We start from the raw sequence: 26244 nt of genomic DNA, 5'->3' as shown, positions 1-26244 counted from the left end.
GAGTCGCGGGAAAATCTTGTCGTCGGCACCGTTGGCTCGCCGTCGGCGCCGTTAGGCTCGTCGTCGGCGCCCTAGTTCAATTCTTCACATTTTGCTCTTTTTCGCTCCAAATTCGCTCCTTTTTGCATTTTTTTGCTCCAATGACCCTACTTCATCATTCCTGCAACAAAACATCAAAAAAATCTTTCTTTAAAGTGCAATATCATAAAAAACAGCATAAAATAGATATGAAAATCTCAACATATTTTCCTTTGGTCAAGTTCTGTTGATTTTCTGCTGTTGCATTGATTTCTGTTGTACGAGTGTTCTATGCAAATCTCCCGAAAGCTGATGAATTAGGAGTCATAGTGAGGGAGAAGACAGTACCATTTCTCCTTAGGTAGACGAGCAGAAATAAAATAATGCCGTGCCTTTGCAGTGGCATCCAACTTTGAAGTAGAAAAATTTACTCTTCTTTTGTTTGTAATCTTCCATAACCTTCTCCCAGCAGTTCAAGATGAAATAATCTCATCTAACTCCTCCTCAATAGGACTATAGTTTGAATAAAAACACAAAGTACTCGGAGACAATTAATAAAACTGATTAATTTGCCTACAAGTCATTTGAGTAAAGTAACTCGAGATCAAGCAACCTTGAACTTGCATTTAGTAGTTCAAGTCTATTGATATTGGAGCTCTGATTCATGGAGTTATTATCAGTTCAGCCGTCGCTGCTACTACTGCAGGTTTGGGATTCACATCCTTGTTGTTTTCTTTATGTGACCAGGCTGGTGTTAGATTTGACAGTTGGGAGGAGATCTTACAGCCACAAACTCTCATTATCAGTGTGAATGTGATGTCTTGTTCACATCATTCTATTTTTGGCTGAAGGGTGGATTCTTCAATAGTTCTGCTTCCTCGACTTCGCGAGCTTCTACTTCACATGCTTCTACATCACGTGGTTAGACTTCTGGATCTGATTCCCAATCACAGTTATTACAGAAGATTTTAGACAACGTCAACATCACTGCGGATAAGGTACTGAATTTAGAGCATTTTGCAGAACATATGGAAGGATATATGCAGAGATGAAGTGATTATTTGGAGGAATACAACATAGATATGGAGCCCCTCAATAGAGGTAATCGGGATGTAGTCTTTCCTCAGTATCTCAGATATCCACCATATGAGCCTATAGTTGTTTGGAGTAGTGACGATAATGATGAAGAAGAGGTTGATGATTGGTTTGGATCTTTAGTTCTATTTTATGTTTGTGGTTTATGTGTTGCTATGAACTGTTGTTAGTACTAGTACTCTGTACTTTTTGTTATTTTATTTTATTTTTAGTTGTGATTGTAGAGACTGTTAGTTTTTGATATGTTGAGTTTTGTTTCGTACACCCACTGTGATGTATTTGTGTTTAGTGAGTAGTTATTATGTGTGGTAGTAATTGTTTTAATTGTGTTGTTGTATTTAGTTAGTGTTTGTTGAACTTAATTCTAGAATCTTAAGAAGGTTTAGAATTTAGCAAACACGTTAATCTGCATGTTTAAAATTTTCAATTTACTACCAATTATTTTTCTTTATGTCGCAGTCATGTATGTTTGTTAGTGAGTTTGTTTACTTTTATGTTATACTCCACTACATAGAAGTCTGATGAATCTCTTATATTAAGAAAATTAAATTTTAATCAATTAAATTTGTACTCCTGTTTTTAAATTTTGTACTTGCATATATAGGATATGAAACATCCTGCAAGCATGTTTATAGTTCCTGCTTATTTATATACGGTTGTTGGTATTATGGTTATGTACTTTTTGTTATTTTATTTTATTTTTAGTTGGGATTGTAGAGGCTGTTAGTTTTTGATATGTTGAGTTTTGTTTCGTACACCCATTGTGATGTATTTGTGTTTAATGAGTAATTATTATGTGTGGTAGTAATTGTTTTAATTGTGTTGTTGTATTTAGTTAGTGTTTGTTGAACTTAATTCTAGAATCTTAAAAAGGTTTAGAATTTAGCTAACTTGTTAAGCTGCAAGTTTAAAATTTTCAATTTACTACCAGTTATTTTTCTCTGTCATAGTCATGTGTGTTTGTTAGTAAGTTTGTTTACTTTTATGTTATACTCCACACTACATAGAAGTCTAATGAATCTCTTATATTAAGAAAATTAAATTTTAATCAATTAAATTTTTACTCTTGTTTTAAAATTTTGTACTTGCATATATAGGATATGAAACATCCTGCAAGCATGTTTATAGTTAGTTTTCATTCTTGCTTATTTATATATGATGCTAAAATGTTTTATTTCTAATAAAAATTTAAGTTTAGGGGGATGAAATTTTTTTCTAAAAAGAACTTAAAACTTTATTTGTTCTCAAATGTATTTCAAATAAATTTGATTTTGATTTAAAAAATGATTATGCATATGATGTTCTATTAGGGAAGTAAAATTTTGATTTTAAAAATGAGTAAGAGAATTTAGTTAAAATTTATAGTAATGAAGAAAAACTTAAAGTTAAAAATTTTTAATGTGGAAAATGCGAAGTATTGTGTAACTATCTCTAGTAGGAAAAATTATATTTTTGAAAAATTTAGAAATTTAGACCTTTCATTTTCAAAACTTAAATTTTTTTTATTGAAATTAATTTTCAAAACTAGTATTATGTTTTTAAGTGAAAGAAAAATATCAACTCTTTGCTTTAGGAAACGATGAGTAGAATTCAAAACCATTAAAGATCTATCCAAATATACTAATTCTTGTCTGAAAAAAGAAAAAGAAAAAGAAAAAGAATAGAAAAGAAAAGGTTGAAAAAGGGAGGAGAAGCTTGAGGATTAGTGTCTAATCAAAAATTGATTTCACATCTGTTCACATTTGATCTTTTTAAAGTATAAGACTTGAGAAATTTTTAAGCTTAGGGGTATAATATAGTGAGTAAAATTATGTTTAATAAAAATTTTTAAATGGAGATAATAAAATGCCTAAACTCTATATTTAGAAAATCTATAATATTTCTGAATTAGATAGGAACCTGTATTTTTGTATTTCTTAGCATTAAAAATTTCTAAACTTTAAGTTGATCACATTTACTAATATTTTTTCTAAATTGGACTACTATATTTCTACATTAACATCTTTGGTAACTCCTAAAGAAACTCGTATATATTATCTAATGATGTTGGTTTTTAAAGATTGAAAGGTCACTTGAGGACAAGTAACATTTTAAAAGTAACAAGGTCACTTGAGGACAAGTAACATTTTATTTGATACATATTTTGATACATCTAAAATATATAGTGTTTTTATACAAATTTTTATACCGATTTTTGAGATATTACGCTTTAATGAAATGTATTCGTGTGTTTATCTTTCAGGTACAATCAAATGGATGAAAAATGCTAAAATGAGTAAAAAATGATCAAATTTGGAGTAAAAATGAAAAAAGGTGCAAAAAATAAACTAGGCTGCCTAAGTGCCCAGGATTGGTGCCTAAGCGCCAAAGGAGCAGCGTCTAAGCGCCATGTACCCCACGCTTAAGTGCCAGAAGTAGTTATAATATGAATTTTTTTTAATTTGAACGGATTTTTGAAAAGGTGTTTGAAGCAACCCTTGGTAAAAAAAGTGGGAAGTAGCCCATGGATATGAAAATTCATTTAATTAGCTTTTAAGGAGGCAACTTCTAAAAGATTCATTGAATGGAGACACCTTTTTGAAGAAACAAGACACCTTTTTGAAGAAGGAGACACCTTTTTGAAGAAACACCAAGGCACCCCTTAAATTTTTATAAGAAAAGACTTAGATTTTCCAAGAAAGAAGGACAGTCACCCATCAAATTTACAGCCATCATCCATCTAAGTAGCTGCCACCGTCAGCTACTTTTCTTTTTATTTTGAGTGTTGTTTGTATTGTGAGTGAAAGAAGAAAATTCAAAGGAACTTCAAAATATTTGGTGGAGAGGATTTGAGATAAGTGTTTATCTTTATGACTACACTTGGTTTTAATTTAGATTTCTTGTTTGTGTGCATGATTTCTACTTTTAAACTCATGTGTGGTTGTGTTTTCTCCATGGATTCTGAGTAGTTTTCTTTATTTTTTTCCTTAAAATGATAAGTGATTAAGTGTTGAAAAGAATTTGTGTGAAGTATTAGGCTTCATTATTGAAAGAAGTTGTTATGATTTGAAATTTTGCACTTCATTTACTTCTTGATTGGACCAATTAAGATGTTAATACCTATTGTGAGAACATATAAGATTCGAGATGGTATTGTCTCAGTCAACAAATGGTTAGAATCACATATTAATTTCATGGATGAGAATGTAGTCATGGGATTGAGTGCAAATAAATAGGGAAATAAGATTTTCATTGATGTAGAATTAGAGGACTTTAGAGTGACAGGCTAAAGCCCCAAATTTGATTTATAGTTTTTGGTTTTAATACAAGATGTTAGCCCCCATGTGGAGGAAGAAGAGTGAACTCTAGAATGAGAGATAGTATCTTCTCTGCCTAGCCGGTCTTCAAGACTATTCAAACTATAAATCAGTCAATGTTCTTTATAGCACTTCTAATAAGGGTAAAGAATATTATTGCTCATATTTGGCACAACACATTTAGAGTACTTCCACAACAGAATTTTTCTATTTATTACTGATTCATGATAATGAAAAAGATATTTTATTTATATCACTTTCATCTTACAAGTATTTAGTTAAGTTAATTAATTGCTTACTTTATTTTCATAAACCAAAAAATTACAAAAAGAATCGAATTCACATTCTTATTTTAGCATTTTAAGTTTAAGTAAGAATATTTTGCTAAGAAGATTTTTGTCATCTAAAATTTCTAAATTTTTCAATTTCTAAAAAGAATATAGTCATTTTTCTTGTGGATTTGATATTCGGGACTTGATCAGAAAGTCTTATATTACTTGATAATGATACGTATACTTGCGTAGTATCTTATATTTAAAATTATAATTATATTCTTCTTTGTTTCATAGTTGAAAAATTACCTAGCTTTTGCCCGGGATCAAGTTTTTGACTTTGTTGCAAATTAAGAATAACTATTAAGGATATTAAGCATATAATAACATACATCGCATTTTACATCTATATAGAAAGTCTGGATCAATTGTCACCTAGGACATACCATACCTTAGACTAAGCATATTAAGTGTATCTTGTCACAGCCTTGCTAGGATAACCTTCAACACTTGTTGTGGGTTGATTTGCATGATACCCATAATGGATCTTATCGTTAAATGGTAGGGAATCGCCACGAGAGCTTGACCCACTTTGATCGAAGAGACGTGTTTTATTGATGATTGAGTGTTTTGATTTTATCGATTACTAAACAGATGTTTATTCATCATTTTTCAATTATTTTAGATATTTTTTACCAATCCAATGTTATCCCTCACTATCGGATTTGTCACTTGGGTTGATTTGAGTTCCCCAAGTCTCAATCGAATTTCGACGATCCTTTTGGTGAACTTCCCGAGTTCCTCAAGTATCGGTCAGACCTAGGATCATGTCTGCTATTAGGGAAATCTTATTTAACAATTTTTATATAATTAACAATAAGACATAAGGGTAGGAATGATAACATAGGGCTTTAGTGATCTTTGGTAGGCACACAATTGATTTGAATTGGGCTATGTGGTCAGTCGAATCGTTTCATCCTTTGTAGAACTTTAGTACCGGAATCTTAAAACATTCTAGCATCTCAACCTCGATGATTTGTCAGGAGAACACATTTTCATGTTTTCTCAACACCTCAGTATGGATAATCCGATGATGATTGATCGGTGTCGATCCAAAATTATCAAATGTAGTGAAAACCTCCATCATATATATCCTTACATGAATTAAAAGTTACATATATTTACAAACAAAACATAAGAAAAGCTACACCAACATAATATGTAAGGTATTATCAAATTCACAAAAAAAGGGAAAATATATAAAATAATAAATCAAATTCCTACTGAAGATATCTAATAAGATAGATCCAAAACAAGCACAAAAATGATCAAGAACATCGCTATACCAGAGCACCAACACCACCTTATGTGCCATTAACCCTAGGACTCGAATAAGGATTCTGTCTGTCTGAGGCAATATAGATGGTGTCCATCTCCGCAGGCCTCGTCGTATTTGTAGCGTTCGTAGTTGGAACTGTTGTGTTTAATGTCTCTGCCAGCACTCGAAAATATGCATGAGGGCCCCAACCTGTAATGTAATTATATAATGAACTGAACTGATGACTCAATATTAAGGATATTGCTCAAGTTTAATTCAAATTTCAAACAATATGACTATTTATTTATAAAGACATTATAAAAAGAGCATTTACATACAATCAAATTCCTAAGTATTTACATATCGAACGCCTAAACTTTATTATTTTATATTAATACCACCCAAATATTTCATATCATATAAAAAATACCACCATTTTAATTTTTAAAAATTACATTTTTTCATGCATGAGTGGGTTGTGAGAGAATGTAAATACATAGGAACTGAGTGGTATGTTGATCTTCCTAGAGAAAATACTCAAAATAATCAAAGAAGAAGAAATAATAAAAGTTTGATTTTTTGTCGTAAAGCATGTAGAAATGTCCTCAAAATTGGAACACAACTTTTAATATTCTATGTCTAGGATATAATAAGTAGCAATAATTAACGAATATAATGAGAGAGAAAGAAAAGGGACCATCTTCAGCGTAGGGGGGAGGGAAGAACTGCAAATAACAAACTGAGGAGACCACCAGTCCTGAGAAACAAGCAAGACACAAAATTAGAATAAGAAAATTAAACAAATAAAGAATAATGAAATAAGAAAAATCATTTCAATTTGATAAAAAAATGTATGCATGAAACCTATTACTAACCTAAAGTGCCGCCTCCAAATACATCTTGCCAGTGGTGCCAATAGTCATCCACTCGAGAGATTGCAATAAGTGCTGCACATAGGAGAGGGAGCAGCACGATGCAAAGCTTGGCGGCATGCCCCCTCTTGTCAAAAGCTCTGATTTTCCCAGCTAGATACCATGAAAGAAAGCCCAGACCAGCAAAAGACCCTGCATAAATAGAGAAAAATTTTGGAAATTTTTGCTAAGAAAATAATGCGAACATCACTCCTCCAAACACAGGGTCTGTTTGGGGAGTACGTAACTTATTGACTAAACAGCTGATCAGATATGTCTGAGAAAAAAAAGGCCATTATGCCCTTATGTATGTATCTTAGTTATAAGCCCTCAATTTCAGGAATAATCCAAACAGAACAACAAAAATAAATTTCAGTTCAACAAAAAAAGCCAGAATATTTAACAATTCCTCAAGTGATTAAATTCAACTAAACAACCAATAGGCAAGCCATCGTAATGTGATATTGATCAACCCATATTTTCGTAACCTACATCTCATATACAAGGAACAACCAAGAAATATAATGATCCTCAACGTCTCCAATAGAACAACAAAACACTAGTATCACTCTCAAGCTTAGGAAACCATGAGAATACAGCACATGATAAATATCTTGTATTCTGCCTAAAACATGTTCTCTCAATGCATACAGTAAGGTAATCGACAATAAGAACACAAATGCACGACAGACCATCGTAACCCCAAACAACAAACCGAAAAAACAACAAACCCAAATAATTAACAGCATAATCACTTGCATAACACGAATACACAACCCAAAAACCCTCAACAAAACCCCCATCATCAACATGCCACCATCATAAACCCAAATGACAGAAAAACAACAAACAAAAGGAACAACCCCACTTATGGAACAACAAACCAAGAGAAACATTCAAAGAAAAGCAAAACCAGAGAACAGGATACCAAAATTATACAAATTTCTCAACACAAAACTAAAGCACAGCAAACCCTAACAACAATTTGTCATGGCAAAACCAAAGAACTGCAAACCCAAAAGCTAGATTGTAAGCATAAACCATATCATCCATAAAAGCAATAGCTTCAAAATCACATATCAAAAGAGGAGAGGTAAGGGCTCAACCCAAACTTCAGAATTTTAACAAAAAACGAGAAGTTGAGCAACAAGGAGATGAGAAGTTTAGCTTTCGAAACCTTCGGGGAAGACAGACAATCGAACGGACAAGAGAAATCGAAGCAGGGAAAGGGAGAAAACTGAAACTGCGTGAGGGCAATGCGGGGAAAAAACAAAAAAAACAAGAGGAGGACGAACCACAGGCAAAAGACGGTGACGAAAGGCTCATATCTACGATGGTTTTTTCGTCAACATCGCCACAAACAGCGAAAGTTCAAAACACCAAAAGGTATCTTTAAAATTGTACACATAAGTATCCTAAGAAATTAGTAACATATGGTGCACATTAATCATTTCGTTTTTCATGCACTGGTACTTGGCATCTCATGTTAGTATCATCTGTGTGGGTGACCTTGAATCCCTGATTGACTAAAGTCTTTACATTTCATTACTTTTAATTACTTCTATTTAAGGTCATTGAATCCAATGTTTTCTCTTTTTCATTTTTACTTCATTCATTTCAGTAATTCCTTACTTCATAACATACCTCTGACTATAAAAGCAGATATATGAAGCAATAATGCAGTTATTTATTTAATAAATAAAAGAAAATGATTACTCACATTTGCTTTAAAAGACCTTTCGTGAAAGGTTATTCATTCACTTTATTTTCTTGACTATCATCCAGATCAGTTAAAGGTGTGTATAATTATAAAAATTCTATCATAAAAGAAAAGCATAAATATAGGTATTTAATTTAAATATTTTTCTTTCAAATACATTTCCAATAAAAAATTCTTCTAAATCTGAATGCTAATTCTACTTATGAAAACATAAAATCTATCTAATGGCATATAAATAAGTGTGTTTGTGTGTGCGTGTATTCTTATCTTATAAGGTTTGATTTGGTTTCTTGTGCACAAGATTACTCTCTATTTGATTCAGCCTCTAATCTTCTGTCTTTAATATTTGAAGTCAAACCTATTATTAGCATTTACTAAGTAAATAGATATTTTATTTCAACTAATAACATCAAAAAATCGTAAATACCTACAAGGTTCAAATCTTACTCTTTGCACTCAAGCCTTAAATTTGCACACGTGCCTCCTTTTATTCATGAACGCAGCACATTGCCACAAATCTCATCCCCAAACCCACAGACGACTTCGCAATGCTCCAGCTTTCTCCCTTCCTCCTTCAAGCATGGCTCAACTTCAACACCAAAACAGGGAGTCCCCTCCTTTGCACGGCTAGGGCACGGTGTCATTTCTTCCTTCAGCTAGGGCTAGACATCGTTTCCTCCTTCGGCTAGGGCTCGACATCGAATCTCAGGTAAGAGAAGAATCACATGGCTCCTTTCATTCTTCCTCTTCTTCTTCCTCCCCGCTCTCCATCTCTAACGTTGCTTCCTTTTCCTTCCTCTTGTGTTCCTTCATTTGCACTCAAGCTGCTCAACTCAAAGATGTCAACTAGGGTTTCGCAAGCAAGGTCAGCATTTTTTTCCTCCTTTTTCTTTCTTCTCCTATCCACCTTTCACTCTCAATTTCTCTGCTCTCTCTCGCTTTCACTTCTTCAATGGTACGAACGAAGGGAAGTGTGAAAGAAGCATACGATTTGTTTCCTGTGAGGAGGTGTGTCTCCTCTAAACAAAATCTAATTTATTGTATTTATCATTATTTTATTTATTTATTTAAAATTTTTGTAATTATAGCAGATGACATCCCAAACAGACCCTTAGACAAAAATTTTTCTTTTGCAAGATTTTGCAACCCAAATAAGTCAGCCAATATAATTAAAACATAATTAACTTAATTAAATCCCTAATTGTATTCATCCTTGCACTAATTTGTTCTACTCATTTATCATTAAATATCCTGTTCAACTTCAATAAATAAAATTGTCTTGATGGTTCTCCCTTCTTCTACAAGAAAAATCTAACAAAAATATTAATTTTTAGATTAACCAATAAATAATTAAAAAACTAAACTCTCACTCATATCTATGATATTTATTCTTATCGATAATTTAATGCAGGCCAGAGTCATTTCCATCTCAGTATTTGAGATAAATTTAAAGCCCAAATTCCTACAAACTTTATTACGTTTTCAAATCTCACCAATAAAAAGAAGACAAATATATATTTTTAATCGCACTATAACTCAAATTTTTGTAGTGAAAAAAGTTTGTATGCATCAATAGTCCTACACAAAAGCAAATTCGGTTCAAAATTTATACCCTTAAAGAGTACTAGAATATATGTCAACTATGGGTGTGAGTAAAGCCAACTCGAGAGTCGGAAACTATGGGTGTGAGTCAAGCAAACTCGTGAGCCGGCTCAAGCCCGACTCGATAAGTGACTTGTGAATAGAGCTCGATGAGCTAACAAGCCTAGCTCAAACCAGCTCAGAATCGAATCGTTAGCTTGTGAGCCGGCTTGTTTAAAAAAATATTAATATAAAATATACTCAAAATATATTAAATATCAAGAATTTATTTTAATAGTATAAAAAATATTTAAAAAATAATATTATTTATTTCTTAATTATTCATTCAATTTGTTATCTTAATATAAAGCTAGCTTAAAATAATATCATTTTCTCTCTTTTACATTAAACAAGCCGGATCGTGAACTGGCTCGAACATGTAGACTTGTGCTCGAGCTCGAGCTCGAACTCAAAAAAATTGATCAACATTAAGCTCAAGCTGAGGGTGGCTTGAGCTCGACTCGACTCGTTTACACCACTAATGTCAGCACTATAAATATTATTCTACACAAGTTATTTCGTCATGTTAATTGTTTTCAATATTTTAACGAATTTACTTCAATGCATTTGAAAATTTTGTCTAAGAATCACGCAAGTTAATGCTTTAATATATTTGTTACCAAATATAAAGAGTAAAATATTTTAAAACAATATTTCACAAATCTCAACATCGACTTAATGTTATGCCAAAAATAAAGCTCGAAGTTACAGTCCGCTCTCCAAATCCCCTTGGATTCATTGGAATCGAACATCAATCAAGTCCAAGCAATGATTGAACTAGGTTACTGGAAGAAACTTTGTCATCATGTCAGCGAGATTTTTTAATGTCTTGGTGATATCTCGAATAAAATGAAATCAAAGTTTATATGTTTATTTCGCTCATGATAGATTTGGTCTTTTGTCAGATAAATAATACTTTGACTATCACAAAAAAATATTCATCTTCATAGAATTATAACTGAACTCTTCATATAAGTTTCTCAACCAAATAACTATTCCTAAAGTAGTATAAATGGCCATGTATTTTGCCCAATCTTAGATAGAGCCATAGTGTATTGTAAAGAAGACCTCCAACTAACAGCACAACCTCCTAGAGCAAATACACATCCTTTAGTAAACCTCTGATCTAGCTCACCAGCATATTCAGAGTTTACAAACCCAATAAGCATTTAGTTCAGAGGCATCAAATGTTAAATATGTATGTGTTCTGACGGGCAGAAACCTCATAATCCACTTAACAGCTGAACTCTTCATGTAAGTCTCTCAACCAAATAACCATCCCTAGAGTAGCATAAATGACCATATATTCTGCCCAATCTTAAGTTAAGCCACAATGAATTGTAAAGAAGACCTCCAACTAACAACACAACCTCCTAGAGTGAATACAAATACTGTAGTAAACCTCCGATCTAAGTTACCAACATAATCAGGGTCTACAAACCTGATAAGCTTTAGTTTAGAGGTGTCAAATGTCAAATATGTATTTGTTGTGAAGCGCAGAAACCTCATAATCCACTTAATAGTAACCTAATATTATTTACTTAATTTTCCATGTTTCTGCTAACTATGCTTATTGCTTGAGTTAATTCTAGACGAGTGCAGATCATTCTGTACATTAAAATATCAATGACACTAGCATATAAAATATGCTCCATATATTCCTTCTGGGTGATAACCTAAAAAGTGCAGCCAACAAAGTGGGGACAGTTTTAAATCTTTCAGTTTGAATCGATCAATACTTTGGAACATAGGTTGTTTAAGAAAAATGTGAAAGTTTTTCTGAGTTTGATAGATAAATTTTCATCATAAAGTATCTTTTCTAATGCACTCAAAACTAATATCAAATTCGGATCTTAGATCTTCTAGCTTTTAAACTTCAAAGTTTTCCTTAACAACACTCACCAAGTGATAAACATAGAGTAAGAGGAACACAAATGATGTATCTGATAGCTTCTTTAGGTCCACATGATTATCAATATCGCTTCTAGTGAAACAATTTTTAATCAGGAAAATGCATCAAACCTTAACATTGATGTGAGAACTAATTTATTTCAAATAAAAACTTCTTTAATTTGCAGACATAGTCATGTTTTCCTTCCACAACAAACCTTCAAGTTGGACCGTGCAGACTTCTTCTTCCAGCTCATCATGCAGAAAAGCGGTATTCACATCTAATTGCTCAAGCTTCAAATCATAAGTAGCAATAATCCCGACAAGCATATGAATAGATGTGTGCTTCACGACTGGCGAGTAGACGTCAATGAAGTTAACTCCTAGAATCTTGACTAAATCCCTTCGTCACTAATCAAGTTCTATACATTAATTCTTCATCCTCTAAAAAGCTATTCTTTTTCTTGTGTACACACTTGCATCGGATGATCTTTTTCTTTGATGGTTGTGTATGTTACCCAAGTTTGATTTTTATGTAATGAATTCATCTCTTTTTTATAGTCACGACCCACTTTGTAGTAACCAGATTTGAGAATGCATCATTTTATGAGCACGTATCATATGCAACATTCAATGCATATGCTACCAATTTTGCCTCGCTATATCACTTAGGTGGGAAAATCACCCTTCTCTCTCTACCCATGGTCAATGAATAAGATGCAAAAGTAGAAATCTCTTAATCAACACTAGTTTATTGAGATGATGTAAAAATAGAGTGATCCACCTCAATCTGAGAGCTCGTTGATATAAAAGACTCGTCTCAATATAAAGTTGGACGGCAGCAATGTCACTTGATATGGTAGAAATCTTTCATCAAACAAATCTCTGCTTACGATGACTCCAAAATTTTTAAGATTCCATAGTTTGTAAATCATTACACAATTGTGCATATTATAGCCCAAGAATATACACTTCTTTAGTCTAGAATCCAACTTTTCATCCTGATATAAGTGTAAGTTGGACAACCAAAAATCTTCAAGAAGAATAATCAAGAGGACTACCAGACCAATACTTTTGTAGATACTTTAGATTGATAACGACATGAAGAGTTTGATTGATCGGCAGCATACAATAGAAACATCTTCAGCCCAAAAACTTTTATCTAAAGGGTTGAAAAAAAAAACATGCAACATATTCATTAAAACTTAATATAACTATACCTCTCAGAAATATTATTTTATTGTCGTGCCATCTGAATGACAAAAAATATCGAACAGACGTGAATAAACCTAAAATAAATTATCTGTCTTGAGATATCTAATTTATTGCTCAGAATGCTTTTCAATTATGGTCTTCCACTACTTGAAGAATCCAAATACATTTAATTTTTGTTTGATGAAGAATGGACAAACGTCCATAAAGTAATCATCAATAAATGTCAATATGTATATGCACTATCAGATGACGACTCTGTTAATGGTCCCCATATATCAGAGTGTATATAATAACGCAGAACTTTGACTTTGTGGTTCGCACTAATGAATGATCATTTTTTGCTTATAGAATTTTAAAGGACCAATGCCTTGACACATAGTAGGACTTGTTTGCTGAACATTTTAATGTCTTTTTCAATCATATAACCAAACCCCAAGAGCCACAATCTAGTGACATCAATATTAGGCATGGAAGTTAAAACAACTGTTGAACCTGCAACAACGAAATTTTCCAAAGCATAGAGATTTTCTCTAACAGTTTGACCTCTCATCATCATGAGTGCTCTTTTGAAAACCTTCATGACTCCACCTTCATCAGTGTGTCATAAACAGTTATCATAAGGGTAATGAGAAAGATCAGACTTCTCTCTAGCTTGGGGATATGTTTGACCTCAATGAGTGTCCTAACAAAAAGTCGTACATCGAAATATTCACTAAATCAATGTCAATCATAGGACATGAAAAACCATTCCCCATCAACACAACGCATCTTCAACCTTTCATCATCATGAGTGCTCTTTTGAAAACCTTCATGACTCCACCTTCATCAGTGTGTCATAAACAGTTATCATAAGGGTAATTAGAAAGATCAGACTTTTCTCTAGCTTAGGGATATGTTTGACCTCAGTGAGTGTCCTAACAATAAGTCGTACATCAAAATCTTCACTAAATCGATGTCAACCATAGGACATGAAAAACCATTCCCCATCAACACAATGCATCTTCAACAAATTGATAGATAAAGAGATAATAACTATTACACATCCTGTAAAAGCATGCAGCCAAAGTCCATGATCGATTCAAATGAAGACCTTTGTTGGCTCTAAGACACTAAGATGTTTTTGTCATCTTCTGCTATGATACTCGTTTGATCTAGTTGTTTAGACTTTCTTATGGTCGCGCTTCTTTAAAGATCCTTCTTGGGCTACTAATTTTCCAATGCCCCCCTTTATTTGCAACAAAAGCAAGCAATATCCTTCCCTCTGAACTTTGATCTAACAAAAGATTTCGACCGATATGATTTATTTTTAGATTTTCCTCTGGCGAGCAAGATATCACCACTACTGGTAGATATAGAAAGTTGATCATTCTCAAACCAATCCTTGGATAACATGACATTGTTAACATCTTCGAGACAAATTAACTCCCTTTATTCTATACTAAAATCTTCTTGAAAAATTAAATCCCTTCCATTAAACATGGAATCATTAAAGTTCTAGTACGAAGGTGGAAAAGATCATAACAAAAATAAAGTTAAGTCTTCATCGTCGTGCTTTACCTTAATCATCTCCAGGTTAATGATGATGCTTTTGAACTCAATGAGATGAGTCTTCATATCTACTTTAAATACAACTTTGTTGTGAGACTCCCCAAAAATTATACTTCAATTTCTCCAATAGATTTGTGGTAATGTATTTCTTCAAACAACAACAACAACAACAAAGCCTTAATCCCACTACGTGGGGTAATGTATTTCTTCAAACAACCGTGTAAAATCTCATTTGACAGATGTAAACTATGAGATCTTGTTTAAATTTTCTCTTCAACAGATAATTTTTCCGGCATGCAATCAATATCAAGCAATGTTTCTTCCAAATCTAACTGAACCAGGATATCTCTCATCCTGATTTCCACAAAGCAAAATGAGTAGACCATTATAACTTCTTGATGTCAAATTTTATTTTAGCCATCTCCAAAAAGAAAAAGATAATGCTATAATTGATTTCTCATAAATAAAATAAAAAATGAACAAGATCAATTTTATAGCCAATGAAACATGACGGAAGCAACATAAGAAATCATGTGCTCTGATGCCACTTAAAAAAAAAAGCACTATTTATCATCAAATAAAACTGATCTTACAACCACTGGAGAATATAGGATTTACGTGGAAAACCCTTGAACGAGAAAAAAAAAACACGAGAGAGCCGGATTACTAGCTTCATTAACAAAAGGTGGTCGATGATAAAACCAAGTACAAAATCTCTGAGTTTCTTGTTTGATTTCTCACACCTCAATCCATGATATACAATGGGTATTTATATAGTTACAATAAAGTGTAAAGGACTAAAAGTATATTTGATATCAAATATATTAAGCAAAAAAATATTTGGAAACAAATATATTTGGTAAAAATTATCATATATAGTAAGAAATTTCATATTTCCTTTCAAATATATTTCTTGCTTAATATATTTGACACCAAATATATTTTCTGCCAAATACACTATTATAACTCAATAAGTACTCCTTATATGTCATGGATTTCGGTGTGAGAAATCAAGCAAGAAGCCAAGCGGCTTTATATTCGACATTATCGTCGACCATCTTCTTTTGTTAGTGAAATTATTACACCAAATCTTCTGTATTTTTTTTTCTCATTTGCGGGTTTTTTCACATAAATCATGTGTTCTGAAATGGTTGTGTGATTGATCTTAATTGAAGACAATTTTTTTTTTCCATTACAAAGCATAACATAGATGAAGCAATGAAAAATTTATGCATTATTAAAAATAACCATATAAACAATTTTTTTTTTTTTTTGTTACAAATCATAACATAGATGAAACGATAAAAAATTTATGCAGCATTTAAAATATATATATATGATATGGATGTAGGACAAAGACCTAATAATTTGGCAATTTATAAGAAATAGAAGGCAATTTTGGATGCATTAAACAAAATTTAAAAGCACATAACATTAAAACCTTCGTAAATCATACACCGCTTATTTTTATTTTTCTATATGCAGATAAAAAAGATCCATATGTCAGTAGCTCTCCCTTCTATGTAACATATGATCTTGAAATTCTATTAATATTAGAGTTGTTCGACATGAATAAACAGTATTACCAACTGCTTTATGTTACCAATAAAGGAATATGATCAATTATTAAGAATCTAAGTATTGCATCTTCCAGCAACTAAATAAACTACTAATATGGAAATGTCTCTCCTACAGAAGGCTAATTAATCCTTCAAATTTTCAAATAAGGGATTTCTACATAACCAAAAAAAATTGCTTATAAAGTGTAATAACTTTGTTTAGAAAAGCTTACTTAATATTAGCAAACAAAATTAGAATACTACCTCTTTGCTATTATCTTAAGGTTTTATGATAAGTATTCACTTAACTAACTTGAGTTACAAAAAATGTTTTGCCACTTACATGAAGAATGCCCACTAGGAAAACTCTTGTGACCTTCCTTGATAACACTTTTCTCTCCGTGGCATATAACACTTGTGGTGAAGTTGTCATATTTCTGCACAAAAACATTTCAGCATCTGGTTAAGCTACCTCATGCTGAATGACTAAACCATACAAGTTAACAGAAAAAACTTCTTTCAAAATTGTTCTTTTTTTAATGATAAAAACTCACGGGAATGCCGTCTGGAAAACAGCGCCAAAAGAAATCTGGTCGCGGTCTACCAACAGCATCCTTGATTGCATCAGTTAAGACAGCAGTAATAAGAACAGAAAATAGGAGGCCTGCTCACAAAATGCAAGTAACCGTCAAATAAAGTATTATAATGAACTAGTTGTGCTATTAAAAAAAAACAAAAACTAAATAAATAATTTACCCAATATTGCATTGTGCAGATCATAGACATTTCTCTTTTTGAAGTAAATGCCGGTGATGATAAAAATTGGCAAAATGACTCCTATCAACTGTTACAATAAAAAAAAAAACTCTTCTTTTAAAGCTTGAAAATCACTAGGAGCGGAATAGCAAAATGCCACATCGTCAAAATTAACCAAAAAACAAGGCATGTAGGAACGTACAGGGACAGCCCAAAATGGCACTGTATTGCCCTTCATTGGATATCTAAGATCTGTCATCATAAATTCTCCCACAAAACGGTGATAGGGTTCGATTACATTCAGTATAATATCAATAATGGCAAGAAAAACTAGTATGATCCAGTCATGCTTGTGGAATTTTGCAACTTTAATTCCATGGGATCTAAAATTGTGAGCACCAAGTTGAATATCTGGCATTTTCACCTATTAAGTGAAAAATAGACAAAAAAATTACAAGCATATCCACAATTAGTTAAATAGCTCAAGAAATAACTATGCCTAGAAAAAAAGAATGCAACAAAGCATCAAAGCCATCTCTATGAAGGAAACTTTTATAGTCATAAATGATGTCACACTGCGCCAAGTTTCCATCCACGTACCTATCCAACTCTATGTCAGCGCAGCAGTGTTAGAACATTAGTCAAAAGTATTTACCCCATATGATAGGGGGAAAATGGTCTATGCTAAGCAAATTAAGCAAAAATAAAAGGTGGAGCAAAATCACTATTAGAGACTAGAAATTGTGCAAAATCATTTACATAAATTAGAGTTCATCATAAGGCAATCTATATGAAAGATTGACAAAGGACTAAAAAAGCCTAACCCAATAGTTTCGATAAGGCTAAAATAGTGTGATGGAGATGATAACATTATTTTCCATTTTTCAGTATTTGATGAATAAAGGAACAGCAATTTTTCTTCCCTTAAAACACCAACTCGGAATAAGAATATCCACCATTGTAATTTTTTACTTTTTATAATCCCATATCCCGCCTTTTATTCCTTAACTTACAATTATGGAAAAATAGGTTTTGCTTCGAAGCATGTCAAACCAAGCTTTGAAAATAAAGTATAGTGTATAACATAAGGTTCATTGTGATGTCCTAAATTAATCTGGGAGAAGGCAAAGGAGCAGTTCGCAGTTAGTATAGGATGAAGCAACTTCTACAAGGGCATTTTTTACCAACAGATCATGAGCAAATGTTATGCAATCAATATCAACATTGTTGCCAAGGCTCCAAATCTATCAGTGCATACACTGAAGAATTTTATGGATTCAGTTCTAGAAATAATTTTAAAAAGTCCAGCAATAAATTAGTCGCCAGATACATCAGCGGACTTAAAGATACCATTCAAGATAAACTAGAAATTGAATTCTGATTGGTCTTTGTTGAAAACAGTGAATCTAGCATGCAAAGCAGAATTGCAACTCAACAGGCACACAAAGGGTAATTCATTTGGATGGACGGCCCTTTGAACAACCTGTATCTAGTAATTAAACAGTTAATCTGTCACAAAAGTCGAGCTCTCTTCAATTCCAATCAGCACCTAAATCCATCCTAGCAACAGGTGAGAAGGTTCCATTAAGGGTAAAATGTTGGTGAAAGAGAATCCATACTCCAAGCCTTCCACTTTAAAATGCTTTCGTTGTTTTAAACTCGAACAAAAATCGAGTGAATGCACAGCGTGGCAAGAAATTCAGGTCATGGAAGGAGAAGCTGGTGATGAACTGCAAGATAATGCCTCGGATGTGGGTGAAGCAGAAATTGACGAGGTAGTTGGAGATGAAGGGGAGACTCTTGTAAGCGTTATCGCAAAATTACTTATAGCAAATCGACAGTCCATGGCTTCCCAATGGCATTCTATATTTCGAACTAGATGTACCATTAGAATAAAGGTTTGTGATTTGCCCATTGATAGTGGCTGAACCGAGAATATAACTTCCGGATCTGTTATACAAGAATTAGAACTTAAAACTACAAAACATTCACAATCCTGTAAAATCAGTTGGGTTAAGAAAGAAAGCGACATACTCGTCTCCGAAATGTGTCTTGTCAATTTTCCTATTATAAAACATTTAATTTGCGAAGTACTTTGTAATTTCCTGTACATGGATGTTAGTCATTTTATACTTGATAGACCTTGGCAATTTGATATGGGAGTGATTTATGATTTTCGGTTGAATATTTATTCATTTGACCAATTGAATATTTATTCATTTGACCATCATTTGACCAAAAAAAAAAAAAAGTTAAAAGCAGCTGCCAACTTTTACTAATTCCATAAAATCTTCTAACATCAATTCAGATTTATCATAGTTTCAAATCCAGCACTTCTACAGGAATTTTGAGAAACTTGATTCTCATGACTATGAGTATAAATTATTGCTCAAAAATCACCCTCATTTCATTGATTACGGGCTTAGAGAGTCTTACAAGTTGCAACATTTACAAATAAAGCCCTAGACTTCAACTATTTACTAGTAGAACCCTACCCTCAAGATGGACAAAAGATATTCACCAAGCCCATCTTGTCACATAACCTATAAAAATCTAATGAGCTGTCTTTTAAGGAGGCAGTCCGCCACTTTCTCTCCAGTGGCTACATGACTTCGCTCTAGCAGTCTGTTATTCAGCTTTTTCTTGATGAAGAACCAATCAATCTCCACATGTTTGGTTATATCATATTGCACCGAGTTGTTAGCAATGCTGATTGTTGTCTTGTTGTTACACCACAACTTCAGTTGAGTTCCCTGATCCACTTCGAGTTCAACCAACAAAGCTTTCAGCCACAACATCTCAGCAAATCCTAATGTCATAGGCCTGTATTCTGCTTCTACTATTGATCTTGCTACAACTGTTTCTTGCTCTTCCACGAAATCGAGTTGCCACCTACAAACATATAGTATTTTGATGTTGATCTCCTATCATTAGCACAACTTGCCCAATCTAACTCACAAAAGCCCTCAATATCTACATGCTCGTTCTTTCTATATATCAACCCTTTCCCCGATGCAATTTTAAAATATTTAAGAATTTGATACATTGCATCCATATTACCCTTTCTTGAGTACATAGTGACTCACCACACTTACTGCAAAAGAAATATCAGGCTCAGTGTGGCACAGATAGATCGGGCGGCATACCAGCCTCTGGTACCTCTCATGATCAACTGATTCACCTGCCTCTATACTGAGCTTAACCTTCTAATCAATTGGAGAGACTGCAGGTTTGTATCCTTGTCTCCGTGAGAAGATTCAGTACATACTTTCTCTGGGATAGGACAATCCCCACATATCCATGGGTCACTTCAATCCCAAGAAAGAATCTGAGCTGTCCCAGAACCTTTACCTAAAATTATTTTCCAAAATTCCCTTCAGTAGAGCAATCTCTGTCTCATCATCATTAGTGATAATCATTTCATCCACATACCCAACAAATATGGTAGTGTGACATTCATGTTGCCAAAAGAATACTGTGTGGTCTGCAATGATCCGCTGATAGTCAATGTCAACCATCATTATTTTAAACTTATTAAACCAAGCTCCAGGAGACTGTTTCAAGTCATACAGTGAATTCCTGAGCCTACACACTTTGTCCACTGTCTGGGATGTATTGAATCTTAGTGACATCTTCATATATACATTCTCTAATAGCTCCTTATAAAGACAATCATTCTTCACATCCAATTAATGGAGTCTCGATCCACCATTCACTGTCAGAGACACCAATGTCCTCACTGTGCTCATCTTTGTGACTGGTGCAAATGTTTCATCGTAGTGAATGTCATACGTCTGACTAAACCTTTTTGCCACTAGTCGTGTTTTGTAGCTATTCACCTTCCCTCCTAAAGTTTGTTTCACCGTGAAGAACCACTTGCAACCAACTGTCTTCTTCCTTACTGGTAGTGATACAATCTCCAATGTTATGTTTTTATCAAGAGCTTCAAGCTCTTCATGCATCATCGCTTTTCACTTGAAATCCTCTTTAACAACCTACCAACACTTGGCATAAAAACAAAGTTCAATGATGCATTGAATGCTCCATACAAAGGTGAGTTGTTAGAATAAGAAATAAAGTTCATAATATTAAGTTCTCACCCAAAACGATCAGGAAGATGTCCCGCATTGCTGCAGAAGGTCTTCCGCAAAATTTGGGGGGTAGGAGTGGACGGAGAAGTAATAATATCACCTGGAAGTTTTAAATTGAAGGTGGATGATATAGGTGTTTCAAGAGTTAGGAAAGACCGGGACAAAGGACTTGTTGGCATTGCGGATTCTGTTCTCTCGGTTTGTTTTTTCCTCCATGTCTATACCCTTAACTCACCTTCAACCTGAATTCCACCACCTCTGGGGTCAATCTCCTCGATTTTGATCTCTTTGGTCGGTCAATTCCATATCATAGGACATGACATTGCTCTCACTTGCACCACTACTACTCACTCTCTCTTGCCTCATATCTCAAGTGTCTGTTGAGTCACTGAATGGTGAATTCACCTTCATAGTGTAATATGATTCAAACTCTCTGAATGACATATACATAATCACAAAGAGTCTTTTTTCAATCGGGCTCCAACAGATATAATCCTTTTGAGTTGATAAATAACCCACGAACACACATTTCACAGTTCTGTGATCCAACTTCCCCACAGATGGTTTATTGTCTTTCACAAAGCATACACATTCAAATATCTTCAATGGAAATATCCCACTATTGTCTCCTTTCAACATCTGACAAAGAGAATTCCACTCCAACACCCTTGAAGGCATCCTGTTAATCAATTGAATGACTGTTAAAACTGTTTTCCCCCATAGGTGTTATGGGACATTCATTGTCGTCATCATGCTTTGGGCTACATCTAAAAGATGTCAATTCTTCCTCTCTGCTATTCTATTCTGTACTGGGGTGTATGAGCGTGTGGTTTAGCGTCGTATCCCTTGAGCTGTCAGGAAGTCCCCAAATGCTTCGTTGATATATTTTGTCTTATTATGAGATTGCAGTGCCTCACAACTGCACTATATTGGGTTTGAATTACCTTGTGAATATCTTTAAAGCAAGCAACCACCTCAATCTTTTGTTTTATCGAGTATATCCAAGTAAAACAAGAAAAATAATTAATAAACATAACAAAATACCAATAATCATTCATAGAACTAGTAGAACAAGATCTCCATACATCAGAATATATGAAATCAAACATACCAGAGCTCTTATTCTCAGAACCGATATAAGAGTTCCTAGTGAATTTTCCAAACTCACAAGTATCACACACTAGTTTCTCCTTATTTGTCTTTCATACATAGATGAATACAACCGACTTAATAAACTAAGACTAGAACGTCCCATATATATGTGACGTAGCAGTGACACATCCTCGACGTTCCTCCTAAATTCTTCTACTGCAGCACCAGAGTTGAATCTGTCCCCTCTTAGTCTTAGTACCAGAGTCTGTAATGCCACGTTTCAGTCCTAAGTGTTTGGCCTGTCCCTTTCTCTTGGAAGATCACATGGTAAATATCAAAAGAAACAATGCAATTTAACGGGACAATAATGACACTAATAAACAAGAGATTTACTGGGAAAGAAGGAGCACACAAAATATTGGACAAAATCATATGATCGGTACATCCCACTGTACCCTTACCAACTATAGGTTGTGCTGTATTATTAATAGTATGTATACTCTAGTGTTGCTAAATGAGTATATAAAGAGAACTCTCCAGCAATACCTATCACGTGACGAGAAACACCAAAATCTATGATCTATTCTAATGATTTTGTGGTGGAAATAGAAGCAAAAGCAAGTGTGTCACCAGTACTAAGTGATAATGCTACACCTTGATATCGATGAATTTGAAACATTCTCAACTTCATCTCTTGCTTTTTTTTGCTTCTTCTTCAGCAGCTCTAGACACTCATGATCCTCACTAATAAAGATCATACATGGCTCTCTCTCTATTGCCCTCTGCTACCATCAAATTTGTCCGGTAGCCCCCTCTTTCACCTTTCTAACCTCCACGACCTCCACCTTGTCCACGTCCACCTGTCTGTCTCTCCTTAAGTGGTTTAGGACAGTCCCTGCTCATATGACCAACTTCACCACAACTGTAACACTTGCGAGTCTCCCCCTGGAAACCTAGCGCACTTGGGCTCGCAGCAGCCAATGCAGATCTTGCATTAAAAAAACCACTCCTCTGTGGCGTGCTCGTGATCACGATGGTAATCAAAATACTTGTTCAAATTTCGGAGGGCCAGTAGCCTCCCCTGTAGTAATGTGACTGTTGGCTATCTCCAACAGTTAGAGGAAAGACTTTGAGTTCGAGCAAGTTGAAGTCATATTTAAATCACCCGTCTTTAACTCCTTGTGTCAGAGCAATCTAAGCAATCAGCTATTGCAAGTCCTTCACTTCCAGCATCTCCTTCCGGAATCGAGGGATATAAGAACGTAGGCTTTTGATCTCTCCTTGTTTTATTTGAATTTGAATTAGAGCCTTGGACTTCTTTCTCGACTTATGTACAGTGGTGAAGTGAGCCACAAAGAGTTTCTTGAACTAAGCGAAAGTTGAAATAATTCGACCGGCATATTGAGGAACCACTGAAGAGCTGACTCCTTCAATATCATTAGGAAAAGCCAATACCTCATCAGGTCGCTTATCTGTAACACTCTGACAAATGATTCGAAAGAAGCCTCATGATCGACTGGATTATTCTTCCACTTGTAAGGATTCAAATGAAGAATCCTTAATTTCGACGATCTTTCGAGTAAAAGAACTATCGCGCGCGGGGGCAGAGGGTGGGGAGGGCACGTTCTGCCAGATACCTAGCCACAAGCATAGACCCAGTGTTGTCCACATGATGGGAATCTCCTTGTGCTTCAGATGATCTTTCGAGTAAAAGCACCTTTGCCGGGGGGGTTCAAGGCACGTTCTACCAGATGCCTAGCCACAGGCGTAGACCCAGTGTTATCCACATGATGGGAATCTCCTTGTGCTTCAGATGCCCGAGCGCTCACTCGATCGTTGGGCGTTAGCGGATTCTCAAGGGGAACCCCTTGAGAGCGAGCTCCTTGACATCCCACCTCTATAAGTGGTGGTTGATCATTCCTTCGAAAAACTGCTTCTTATAGGGCCTCAAACTGACGCATCATCTGCATCGACCTTCTACTTATAAAGGTCTAAAAATTACGGTTACAAAAGAGGGATTAGTTATAGTAACTGCCCAAACAACTAAATCGACATGTCTACTGAGTAAAAAATATATTTATAATACAAGTAAAATATAATGCTTTATCGATCATCGGATGCTTCGGGATTGATTTAATATGTCATTTGATCGCATGTAAAATCATTTTCATTGAGGAGATTGATCGATCGATCATAGATATTTTGTGATTTTGTTGATACGACATTTGGTCAACAGGTCTATCGACTATCGACTAGGTTCGTCTGTTAATAATGCATCGATCGATCCTACTGTGCAGTCGGTGACTGCTTAGCCAATCCGGATCGCACCTTTTGGTTTAGAACTTCAATCGTTTGAGGCTCCATCCTAGCTGTTTGATTCCTTAAAGATTCGTGTTGATATTTTTAACATAGACAGGGGGCGACCTGATACACATTCTTATAGGGAAGTATAATAAAACTCTCTCTCTCTCACACACACACACATATATATTCATATTATGTTATATAAGCACATGGAGAACAATTTCTTATATTTTTGTTATGCATATACGTTCTGCCATGCTATTTTCATATTTTGTTAGTAGTGGTTCTTGAAAGGACTTTTTATTGCATCAGGACACCGGACGTAAATTTGAGTCCGGTGTCTAATTAAAAACACTAAAAAAAAGTTATTACAGTGACTCTACCGGACACAAATTTGAGTCCGGTGTCCTCATACAATAATCACTCATATATTTATATGTAATATTGGTTTACAAAAGAGGCAGATAAAAAATTATCAGACTGCAACTCTTGGGTTTTTCTTTCCCTGTATTTATTTTGCCCTTGAGCATGTTCTAGGCCAACTACTGTGAAACTCGATCGCAAATATTGACCTCCTCACCTCCGATTCTTACGGAAGTAACAATTTCGATACTATCTGTAACTACTCGGACTCACCCACAGAGTCACATACCTCATCATAGCTTCGTAACAGTAATAAAGAAGAACAAAATGCAAAGCAAGAAGAGGAAAAAGTAAAGAATCTTCTAAAGCTCGTACAAAAGAACATAAGAGGGTTTCCACTCACCTTCGCCCCCTCTTCAGCACCAAAAGCACGCTTTCGTTTCCTCTGGCCTCCTAAATCCAACTCTCCTCAATCGAAAAATCACAGCAGGCAGCCGGCTCCAGATCAAAGGATCTCTACAAAGACTGAAACGGAGAAGACCTGAAGGGAAGTAAGTTATTGAGAAAGCAAGAGCAGCGTCTCTTCTGGCCCGATTTCAACGGATGAGAAAATTCAGTTCTTTTTCTTCAAGGAAAACGCAAAAATCTTGTTTGAATTGAGAATAGGCAACTTCAACAGCCACCGTTTGATTATGCTAACATTTACTGCTTGTTCGCCACGTGTATTTATCCAAATAATTTGTGGTTCAATTTCACCTGTTTCGTGTTATAAACCAAACACCGAAAACTTTATTTGATGGCCCGCCTATGGCGATTAAGTCGGGAAATGATATTTAAATTTTTTGGGTTCTGGGTCTCCATAGACAAATAAACGGTCAACACAACTTTACGCGTCTGCGATAATTATTGATTTATTCTTCTTTGGAGGACTATTAAAATTGTCAGTTATGAATTATATCTTTCAAAACTTTCCTTTGCAGGGTTATAAAAGCAGGCCATGTCCGGGGATGGCTCATCTGTACGGCCAGACATCTGATGGTTTGACCAGTTTTATGACATTTAAACCATAATTATACATACAAGTAGGGTTGTCACGAGCAGCTCTTATTCGGCCTGCTTATGTTCGAATTAATTAATTAATTAATTAATTATATA

The 26244-nt window shown here is 34.4% G+C and overlaps 1 protein-coding gene across 1 annotated transcript; it reads right to left on the bottom strand.

Moving 5' to 3' along the window:
- Window positions 1-5809: 5809 nt before the first annotated feature.
- LOC110037073 (lipid phosphate phosphatase 2-like) lies at window positions 5810-25737 on the bottom strand. The gene is made up of 8 exons (XM_020741649.1): window positions 25493-25737; window positions 17442-17663; window positions 17240-17327; window positions 17038-17147; window positions 16827-16920; window positions 6875-7063; window positions 6697-6756; window positions 5810-6209 (listed from the first exon to the last, which is right to left on the bottom strand). The coding sequence occupies exons 2-8, from the start codon at window positions 17655-17657 to the stop codon at window positions 6046-6048; spliced, it is 921 nt and encodes a 306-aa protein (XP_020597308.1). The 5' UTR covers window positions 17658-17663; window positions 25493-25737; the 3' UTR covers window positions 5810-6045.
- Between the last annotated feature and the right edge of the window lie 507 nt (window positions 25738-26244).

The sequence above is a fragment of the Phalaenopsis equestris genome, unplaced genomic scaffold (assembly GCF_001263595.1).
Source record: "Phalaenopsis equestris unplaced genomic scaffold, ASM126359v1 Scaffold214451, whole genome shotgun sequence".
In the NCBI taxonomy this organism is placed as follows: domain Eukaryota; kingdom Viridiplantae; phylum Streptophyta; class Magnoliopsida; order Asparagales; family Orchidaceae; genus Phalaenopsis; species Phalaenopsis equestris.
The sequence above is the reverse complement of the archived record's forward strand: the minus strand, read 5'-3'. Positions and strand labels throughout refer to the sequence as shown.

What these genes read in the sequence shown, in the direction of transcription:
- LOC110037073 (XM_020741649.1), bottom strand. Translation starts at nt 17,657, where the DNA reads ATGCCAGATATTCAACTTGGTGCTCACAATTTTAGATCCCATGGAATT. An exon ending in TCTGCACAATGCAATATTGG is followed by an intron (nt 17,148 to 17,239) that starts GTAAATTATTTA and finishes TTTTGTGAGCAG; the next exon opens with GCCTCCTATTTTCTGTTCTT. An exon ending in GTTTTCCAGACGGCATTCCC is followed by an intron (nt 16,921 to 17,037) that starts GTGAGTTTTTAT and finishes GTTTTTGTGCAG; the next exon opens with AAATATGACAACTTCACCAC.